This window comes from Pygocentrus nattereri, chromosome 29, assembly GCF_015220715.1.
Source record: "Pygocentrus nattereri isolate fPygNat1 chromosome 29, fPygNat1.pri, whole genome shotgun sequence".
Taxonomy (NCBI): domain Eukaryota; kingdom Metazoa; phylum Chordata; class Actinopteri; order Characiformes; family Serrasalmidae; genus Pygocentrus; species Pygocentrus nattereri.
The window spans coordinates 19,887,149-19,898,224 of record NC_051239.1 but is presented as its reverse complement, the minus strand read 5'-3'; the positions used below and the strand labels follow the sequence as shown (position 1 = coordinate 19,898,224).

General features: G+C 39.9%; 1 protein-coding gene across 1 annotated transcript in view; it reads right to left on the bottom strand.

The window, feature by feature from the left end:
- The window catches only part of parapinopsina (parapinopsin a), an 8,837-nt gene extending 2,801 nt beyond the window's left edge, over window positions 1–6,036 (bottom strand). Inside the window, exons 1-3 of the mRNA XM_017683752.2 lie at window positions 5,703–6,036; window positions 4,116–4,444; window positions 2,781–3,023 (exon numbers count right to left, since the gene is read on the bottom strand). Coding sequence (XP_017539241.1) covers window positions 2,781–3,023; window positions 4,116–4,444; window positions 5,703–6,036 — 906 coding nt within the window. The remainder of the gene's footprint in view (window positions 1–2,780; window positions 3,024–4,115; window positions 4,445–5,702) is intronic.
- Window positions 6,037–11,076: the final 5,040 nt, after the last annotated feature.

Here is an 11,076-nt window from a genome sequence, read left to right as displayed (position 1 = left end):
CCAGTGTTTTAGGAGGCTGCCTTGGTGTAAGTGTAAGTACAGTGGCCGACAAGACCCAGCGCACAGCAAAAATGCTGCGAATACAGAAAACACAACTTCAGAAATGCGGCGGTCAGTCAACACGGCAGAAACGTTTCCAGAGGACACTCGAGGAGGATGCAATTCCAACTTTGAAATTCTATGCAGATTCTAAACATTCCCTGGTAAAATCAAGGTAACTTTTATTTGAACAGATTACTAACATCACTGGATCTTAATAGTAATTAGGTCTAGAGTCAAACTGTTCAATTTCAAATAGCAATAGCAGATAGTTTTCTGACTCTGGATCGTGTTTTTGAGTTTGTTACATGTTTTTCATTGTACTGTGCGTTGGGTCATATCAGGAAAGTGTAGAGAAACTCATTTTGAGCTTGAAACGTTAACCACACTGCACTGCACTCCTCACATTTTACATGCATCATAGCCTGCACACCGACCCCATGCAGTGAGCAGCAGGGCCTTCATGTGCTGAAAGAATAGAATAAAATGGCATCTTAGACGTTTCTAGCCAGAAACACTCTTGTTGGGAGGAAAGCAGAGAAGCTAGTAGTAAATCTATTGACCTTCGACTGAAAATCACACCCTAAACCTGCATTGTGTGGCACTGTATTGTGTACTGTGGCATCGGCAGTGAAGAAAAGCCATTTTTTTTTCTCAAGGAAAATGTTCCTTTATTGAACAAGTAGAAAAGGCCGCTGAATAATATGCATTGAAGGTCACCTTGAGCCACAGAACTTCGCTCTACAGCAAACCCTGAACCCACATTAAATAAACCATGGTATAACACAGCCTACAAGTCTTAAACTAACAAACAACGACATTAACAACAAAAACAGCAATAAATGTCCTTTTGTTGCTACTGGGGGTGGGGGGGGGGGGGGGTTGGGGGGGGCACACACACCTTGCATACCACAGCCCTAAAGCCCCTCCTGAAATGCAGGGCAAGTGGCTGGCCAAAACAGCGAGTTTACCTCCAGTGCAACCATTTGACATCAACCAAACAATATGTATTGCACGTCTAAAATAACAGGCACTTATATCAAACATCTGGAATGAGGCTATTGTTGTTTTGTTTTTTTTTGTTTTTTTGGTAAGTCAAATATTTTGCGCTGAGGTCTACAACTCTTACTACCTGTACATTTTAAATGAGGATTTCTGCACTTCCTTTATTTACCTGACCAGATGACCAGAGCATAACATCATAACATGGTGGGACAGTACATGTCACTTTAATAACTACTGAGCCTTATGTGCTGCAGTTATTGTTGGTGAAAACATGCAATAATTCAATAAGCTCTCAATCAACATGCATTAAAAACAGCAGATAATAAACTTGAAATGAATATCATGTTTTAGGAGATATTTCATTGTGATTTTAATATGATGTCTTCTTTATGGACTGAAAAAAAAATCCATTTTCGTTTGCATTTACTATTTTCTCTGTTTTTGCCATTACATTTAAACAATAAGTCATTCAGAGCATAAATTAAATATGGGCACTGTGCAGGGCAGGTGCGATTTATGTTTATCAAAGTACAACCAATGAAATCTCCAGAGGTCCAGCAATGGTTTGTTTTTCCCAGGATAAAGTTATATAAAGCACATTTTAAAACAGAGCAATGGAATCACGGAGTCATACAGCATGTGTGGAGTCAATACAACTGAAGGTACTGAAGACATACCCTTAAAAGTACCACCCTAGTGGTAACAGGAGCACCTCCCCCCGTGACAGTTTAGTGTAAATATAATTTATTACATAACTTAATATTACATACATAATTATATAATTCTATCTAAATAATACAGCAGAATGAATAAATGAATAAATAAATAAATAAATAAATAAATAAATAAATCTATCTCTCAACTTCTCAAGTCTGACCATCACATTTCTCATTAAACAACAGCGCAGAGGAAAAGGTAGTAACCTGTCACTGGGCTGGTACCATCAAGGGTGTGTCTATAGTACCTTTAGTCAACATGATTATACTATATTCAGCTGCAGTTATATTTTTTAAGTGGTAACGAGTCCACACACCCTGCCTCCTGACTCCACTCCTTTTATTGTGTTTTTCTGTCTTTTAACATGAGCTTATGAAACGGCACAAATAGGCACCGTTCCTCAGGAAAAACATCTCTAAGGTTGGACCTTAAGACCACTTTTATTCCTTTGAGGATGCATTTTCCACAGTTTGGGCAGAAATGTAGCTGCGCAGTACCTTTATTTAACCTTTTCTAACCTTTGTACTTTGGTGAGTTCAACTGAATGGTTAACCGCGCACCCTGTTTTATCCGCCTATCAGCGGCTTTTTCAACATTCATTAACTGGTGAAAAGCTTCTTGAGCAGCACTCTCTGATTCCTGTAACTCATTTAGGGCCAACATTTCATGATTCTAAATCTAGTGTGTACTTTCTCGTGGATGGATTTCTTCACATCTATCTCAGTTGTATTTGTCCTTGTTGGTTTACACATACAGATTGAGCCTCCGTACGGGCACCAGCCAACAGAGGTGTGTTGAGTAGCCTAAACTCCATGCCACTGTAAACGTTCTGTTGTGTCAATGAAAGATTGAAGTTTGTTCGGCGCTACTCGTCCCTTTTCCATGTCTTTGCTCGAAAACACAATGATAAATCTCCAAAGTGCAACATCTAAACTACAGCTAAACTGTCCAGGTACAACTTGCTCTACAACATCAGAACTACTGGTTGTTGTTTTAGCTGTTGTTTCTCTTTCACTCACCTGTCTGTTCATGAAGATGTAGATGATGGGATTGAAGACCGTGCTGCTCTTGGCCAGATACATGGGAACCGTGGCAATCAGAGGGTTTATGTAAAGGTTGGAATCAAAGATCACAGCAAGGGCAAAAGATGCATAGGGCAGCCAGGTTAATAAGAAGGCCAGGACCATCACAACCACCATACGTGCCACCTGCATCTCAGCCTTGGCTGTGCTTCCACTTTCTGCCATTTGCAGATTGGCTACCTAGGATAGAAAGAGTCTTTAGCTTGATTTAATCCAAGTAAATCCTTCTTCCTTCCCTACATTTCCCTTCACAAAACAAATTCATGATAAAGCTGTACATGAACGGTGCCAGTCTTGTTTTCAGATGCTACCTCTAGACGCTTATGGATAGCTAGAGCTGTAAGAGAAAGGTGCTCAACTTTGTAGTTCGCAAATATACTTGTAGTATTAGTCGTAGTTCTGCAAGGGGAGGTGACCGTGCTCTCCTTTCAATGCTTTTTAGTAAGACAAGCTCATAACCAGTTGTTCAGTGCCCTCCTTATGTACTGTATGACTACAACATGAAGGATTCAAGGTTTTAGTGATTCAAAACAGCTGAAAAGGGCCTCCTTCACCTACTTTCTACATTTCTTCTGAAAACCCACTTTGTGACCAGTGTTTTCTTATTTTTGGGTTTGTTCTCAGGTAACAAGAGAATCTACACACACTAAAAGTTAAAAACAATTCTGTGGTTTAAGAACACGTCCTGAATCTGATGTCCATTTTTCCAAGGCCCTCCGCAAGAATAAATTTAAGAAAAAACATTGGAAGATTTGGGTGATGGAGCTTTTTTTTTTCTGAAAAAAACAATGGCCTTATATTCTTCACTGCAAAAAATCTCTGTAAAGGAAATCATCTTAAGTGTAATTGATATGTTTCATATTCCTTGAGATTGTTGTAATAACATTATGAGATTATTTCATTAGAAACATATTATGACTTTGTCTTTTTAAAGAAATAACGTTTGAAACATGTAATTATCTGCCAGTGGAAGACAATTTCACTAAGCACATCACCTTAGAACTTAAAGTAAAATTGTCAAGAAATAAGAGACATAGTCTTAATATAGTCTCATAACAATCCCAAAATGAGGAATATTAGACATGTGGACTAGGTTAAAGAAGGTTTTACTTCCCAAAATCAAGTCACCAGTTTACCTCCTTGTCTTTGAACTGTGCTCTTAAATGCTTGAGTTTCTTTTACAGTCTGTCTTAGAAGCTCTCCTTCATGCCCCCCACACTGATTTGAAAATTACGCTTTTCTCTGAAGGACCTCTAAGCTGCAGGTTTCTACCTGTCGTAGGGTCCACAGCAGGCGCGAGTAGGAGAAAACGATGGTGGAAAAAGGCAGCGCGAAACAGAGCATGAAGTAGCATAAAATGTAAGAGACGTTGGCCGTATCTCTGCTGTACCAGTCAGGGGCGCAGGAGGTCATCACACCTTCCAGCTGGTAACTGCCCCACCCGAAGAGCGGTGGCGTGTTCCACACAAAGGACCACACCCAGGAGAAGACCACACCTGCCACAGCGTGCCTGGTCTGGAAAATGACTGTGCCCATGGGTCTGCATACCACCATGTAGCGGTCAATAGCGATAACTGCAACCGAGCACAAACCAGCGATACCTGGTAGACGTAGAAAAGAGTGGTCATTATTATAGAGGAGTCAAACTCACATGGATATTGGATACAAATGGAGATTCATCTTTAATCATAGACATGCACCAAGTTGTTGCCATTAGAATCAACAAATTGTTGTTTTTTGGCCTTGGATATTCAGCATTCAATCTAGAGCTTTTTCACTAGTTTGAGGAAAATCGCAAAATCGGATGCATTCTACCTATATACAGTCGGTTCAGATCTCGGAGACTACTAGTAAAACATGCATTACAAATCCTATCGTCAGCGTAACACTTACAATGAAAAGCAGAATCATTTCTTAGCATGTCCTTATTTTGGTTTAAAGAGGGCACACCCTCGAGCAGGCACAGATTCCACAACTTCTCCTGAGCAAAGTTAGGTGATAAAAAGTAGATGAACTGCTCCTGAGAGTCGTCTGAACACCTGCTTCCCTGGAAGAGATCAGACTAAAAAAATCTAACCTCTTTGTACAAAGGTCTCAACATGGTCAGCGTCACAAATTTGCTTACATATGAATAGTGACACAGACATAGAGCTTGGATAGTTCTGCTTCATTTCATTTTAAATGCCATAGCTTTCTTTTCAATTGTTCGAAATTCCGAAATGTTCTGTTGTTAAGTTCCAGGTTCAATTGAAAAAAAATCCCAGTTATTCAATGCAGTCTCCGATTTTTTTGAACCCACTATATGAAACTGGTGCATGGGCCTAAACGTGCAGTTTATGAGCCGTGTGCTCAGTAAAAAGTTAAATGCACTGCACTAATGCATATTTGAGGAAAGGCCATGCAAAACATTTAGAGTTAATATTAAACGTGCTGTCCATACATCCTGCAGCCTGTTTTGTTTGGTTTTTTAAAACCAAGAGTACGTTTTAATTAGGGTCTACAAGAATGTGCTTTTAAGAGACTTCCCATAAGAATGGCAGTGGATACAATTGTGTTTCACAGTATAAGAGGAGCCCTGAAGAATGATTTTGCACAAAGGAACTTCATTTCTAATCTCTGCTCTGTCTTCGTCAGTACATAGTGGGCAGGGCCACACACACTTTGCATTATTAGCTGCGGTCTTAGTAAATCTAATGATAAATTCAGACATATTTTAAACTCATCAAGGCACATTTTGTGCTGTGCCTTTGTCCTGTCCTCAGAAACATTAGCTTCCTTTATGAGATAAGCAGGTCAGTAGTAGAATGGTCAGACTATAGTCACCAGCAAAAGCAGACACATGCTGAAAACAAGACGTACCAAAGAAAGCAACAGCAAAGCCCTCCAGAACACATCCCAGCCTTCCTAGACTGAAGTAACCCATAGCGTTGGTGACCGTGGTCGGCAGTCCCCCGAACATAGCACAGCCCAAATCTGCCACTGCCAGATTGACCAGAGCGTAGTTTAGCGGCTGACGCAGCTGTCTATGTCTCAGTGTCACGATGATCACCAGCACGTTCAAGATGACTCCAGAAACTGAGAAGAAACCAATAATGATCGCCAAGACGGTGTAGCCTATCCTTGGCATGATGGCATCATTTACTGACCCCCGTTGAATTGTGTCAGCCTGACTGAAGTTGGACGAGTGCTCCATTTTTGTTTTGTTTTGTTGGGGTCACAACAAAGATGCTCCCTCAAGAAAGATCTGGCAGAAAAGTTCAGCGTGTCCCTCATTCAGTGGCATAATAGTCATACGAAAGGACTCATATGGGACCTTCGCTTTTATGGAGACAGCAAAAGTGGCTTGTGAGCATGTGACATAAGTTGCTGAAGAAAATCCCTAGATCCGGATTGTGCATGGAATTATTCTGCCATCTTATTTTCCGAGAAATCTATGATGGCACTCTTTTTGATTGCTCCACTGACCCACCTTCCCTATAAGAAGAAAACGAATGAAGGTCTTTTCCAAAGGCCCTTCAGCACTGATGCACAAAGCAGAGCCGACCTGTGACCCTTAGTAGTAAGATTTATGAAAGAATGATGTGGTTTCTGTGCTGAATCTTCTCGCTTGTAGTCTTTACAAGGGTTTGGATGGGTTTATAAGTCAATGCTAATGTCATATGCTGCCCACGTCATGAGACATCCCGGTTTTTAGATTAAGAGACCATCTGACCCCCTTTAGGTAATTAGGATCCGGGAGTTCTTAGGTTTTAATGGTAATGTGTGTGTAGTGGGCCGGCGTATTAGCAGTGTCTGAACTGAACAGTGTAAGAAGTGGGTCAGATGATAAGGATCTCTCTCTCTCTCTGTCTCTCTCTCTCTCTCTCTCTCTCTCTCTCTCTCTCTCTCTCTCTCTCTCTCTCTATCTCTCTCTCTCTCTCTCTCTCTCTGTCTCTGTCTCTCTCTCTCTCTCTCTCTCTCTCTCTCTCTCTCTCACTCTCTCTCTCTCTCTCTCTCTCTCTCTCTCTAACCACACCAGCACCCCCCCCACCCATCCCCTTTGTGTCAACTGAGTGAGTTATGATCAAGGAAATGTGCATGTAATTGTGCATGTAATTTTTCATTGGAAAGATGCCTAATTACTGCAGAATTACAGAGAGCATATATTTAATTTTATATATAAAAAAATAGCACATGGAAAAGTTTGAATAAACAGTGAAGATAAGCAAACACATCCTCTACAGAGAACAAAGTTAAATATGACTTTTTCTTCAGCAAATTTTTGTGCACAGCTTCTATGTATTTGCTGAGTGTAACATATTGGAAGAAAAATAAAATTGTGCTGTATATTTTTTTCCGATTTGTAAAATTCTTAAAAAAATAAAAAAAACAATAATTGTTTATTACAATGTGCAGAAGGATGTTGTTGATATAGTGATATACTTGATATATTATAGTCTTAACTTCCATTTGTAGATGCACCGATAAACTGGGTTTAATCTCATGAGTTTTCCGAAGTATTCCAAAACTCCAATGTGATTACATTCAATACAAAACAATGTCGGTTTTTAATGCAGTGCCATCTGAAGGTCACAGCCATTCAGTATCGTTTTCACCCTTCCACTATATGCACAGAGATTTTTCTGGATTCTCTGAGTCTTTTAGTGCTGTCAAGGCCTGTAGATGGTGAAGTTCCTTGCAAACGTGTGTTAAGAAATGTTTTTCTTAAACTGTTGGGCTATTTTCTGAATTTGTTTTTCGAGGCAGCTGAACCTTTCATGAAAGCTACTTATATACTTAGGTGTGGTCATTTCACAAACTTTCTAGTCTTACATTATCCCTTTCTCAACTTTTTTGGAATTTGCTTCAGGCATCAATTTTTAAATGATCAATAAAGTTGTTAAAGTAAAATATTAAATATATTGTCTTTGTGTTGTAAATCTGTGCCAATGTTTTTCTAATGCATTTCTTATTGAACCTGTGAGGCATCTTGCATGTGTCATTTGTTGTGGTTCTTCCTGCTTCAAAGGGGACACATTGTGGTCATTTCCAGTGTTCCTAATTTCATTTTTGGGATCTACTAGAATACATTTGCATTCGTTCAAAAAACACCTTATTTTTCTTATACTGTACATCTGTATTCACCTTCTATCTGAAACACACTGTTAGTGCTCCTGTGTCTTCAAGCCCCGCCACCTGAAGAGCCAAGTGTGCTCTGATTGGTCAGATCACCCAACCTGTTCTGATTGGTCAACAGCTGAGCCGCTATAAACCCCTGTGTTGTATTTTCCAATGGTGTCGCTTCTGCTGTATCAGTTGGAGCCTGATTTTAAAAGTCAGGTCAACGTCTCCTCAACACGGCTACAGAACTGAACTCTTCCTGACCTCCAGTAGTTGGTATGCGTTGTGTGAGGGTTTGCCTAGATTTCCAGTAGGTGTACAATAAGCATTGTGTATGCATTTGCAGACCATTTACAGGCACAAAAAAGGAAAAAAAAGAGAAATGCATAATAGGGAAAGTGAACCAACAGGATACACACATCAAAAACAGCTGCAAAACATCAGTGCATTACATGCATGTATGTCAGCAATTCATTTTGACTGCTAGTGTAATATAAATTAGGGTATTAAGGTCAACAGGTGCTAAGAGTGTTGCATGTCAGTCGTTTTAAATGTGCGGTGGAAAAATAATTAGATTAAAGGATTAAAAGTTGAATTCTAACCTGGCAAAAGCTTCTGCTTCTAATGCTGCTACAGATCCCTTTCTGAGCCAGAACCCCGTCTTTATATGCGCTCACAGAAAACAGTGTTTGTTTACACATGCCTCACTGACTGCATTTAGTCTGACGCAGTACATCTGCAAACACAAACAAGATGCGTACAGGCTCCTACACGCAATCACATTAATGCTGCAAATAGCATGCCTTATTAACACACGGGTGCTTGAGCTGCATTTGTCTCCCCCAGCAAGCACACTGCAGATGACTGGTAAAGGCTGTTTACAAGACACAAACAAACAACTTCATAGTCTGTATGCTCTTAAGTTCCACAGACAGCTGTTAGCAAATGAGAGAACGAGTCTGGGAGAAGTGTATGTGTAACTGTGTATGTGCAATAGATTTCAGCGCCACAACGGCACAGTCCAACCTAGAAAAGTGCTCGTCAAAAGAGGCTTAGTAGCGCAGCCTAAAATCATATGTAACTCTGTACTGTTGTTGCCTCGGGGTAACAAACCCATTTTCCTCACGTCACAATGACATGGATGTTTAAAGACAACACAAAGGTTAATGCACAATTGACATATTTGAATAAACCAATTAAGTGCTTGTGCTCAGTCACAATATCAGTTGGTGGACTTCTTTGAGCCAAGCTTCTGTGATAAAAATATTCCCTGACAAAAGCACTTTTATCATTTTTAAAAGAATATGAATCACATCTAATGAAGTATAAAGTCCCTGTTTCTACTTTCAAAATCACATAAATGACCTGTATACTACCTAAAAGCAATGTTGCCTCATGGCAAGATACTCCAAAAGGTCTTCTGCGCAAACAGTTATTTATTTATTTGTTTGTTTGTTTTGTTTTTTTAAGTAATGAGGCTTATTTTATGCAAGAAAACTGAATAACATTTTTTAAAATATTGCTTTCATAACGCATGCAACAGATGGTCAAATGAAAAAACAATTTAACTTAAATAATGATGCAAGTACACTCAGCATGAACAGATCTATACAGTACCAAAACCATTCTGTGGTTCTACCTGTAGCAATAGCAGAAACTATTTTTGGTGTTACACAGAATCACTTAAAAACATTCTTCAAGGAACCATATCAAACAGACAGTCAAGTGGTTGCTTGAGTTGTCATGGTTCTGTGTATTTAAACCATTGCTTTCACTAAAGAACCTTTGTAGAACCACTTGTTTAAGGGTCCATCCATCCATTTTCTAAGCCGCTTCACCCTCAGGGTCGCGGGAGGTTGCTGGAGCCTATCCCAGCGGGCATCGGACGGAAGGCAAGGGTATAGAAGTAAAAATAAAAATGGTTCTTTGCACGGTGCCACAGATAAACTATTTTTGGCTCCCTCAAGAACCGTATATTGAATGGCTATTTACAGAACCGTACTTGTAAATGTGTCGGTATGAATAACTGTTCTAAAGTTGGAAGAACTTCCATAAATTCTAAAGGTTTAGGTAGAACCCTCAAACTGGTTTCGAGCCTATCCATTATGTGAAAGCTCTACAGAATTTTCAAAGGTTCTTCATAAGTGTTTTTCAAGCATGGTTCTTTGGGGATCCAGCAGTTGGTCAGCTGTGGCATCTAGAAATACATTTGGTCACAATAAAATACCAAAGCTGGAAAGTGCGAGATGAGAGCGACAGCAAACCAGTCCAGTTGTTGTGACCAAACAGCAGGCACTGGACACTAGATGGCAGCAGAGTGTTACTCCTCTGTAGCTGTTCTGCTGTTCATACACGCTGAAACACTTTTAGGGTTATGGTTTTAGGGTTTAGGGTTTAGGGTTTAGGGTTTAGGGTTTAGGGTTATGTATGTATGTGGACTAACCACTTACTCTTTTCTTCAACTTTGCTTTGCTTCAGAATCTCTGAATCTGTTTTCCATTTTGATCATGAACTGTGGAACGCCATCACTTCCAGCTGTTCCTTATTCATGAGTATCTCACTATGTAAATCAGCGGTGTGTTGTGGGACAACTCACACGTGTCCCAGAATGCATCACAGAACACATCCCAGTCTGCCCAGACTGAAGTACTGCAAACATAACCTCGGCTCAGAGTTACATAGAACACAGAACAAACAAGGGAGAGGACAATGAGGAGCTTAATAGGAACTATAAGGACATCTCAGGGACTTCGAGGCCTTTAAAGAACCATAATTTCAAACAATTTTTGAAAACTAAAAAGGACAAGTGTTCAATTTTTACATAACAGTTATTCTTGGAAATCTTACGCCCAAAAGAATTGTGTCCCATCAGTCCCAAGATTTTTTTTTTCTGTGTGGAAGCTTTCCAAGCTAGCTCTGCCATTGGGTAGGCCTGATGTGTCAGATTAAACATTGACATAATTAGTTACAGTGGAATGAAACAATTATAGTTAAATTAATAATGGGTGGAGCTAAGAACAGATTGGCAGTGTGTCAGAAAACATACCATTCTTTCTGAATATGAGTAGTGGTAGCCTAACCAGGTGGCAGGAGCTCTATGCCAGGACTAGTGACTGAAGAAGTCGCTGTAAAA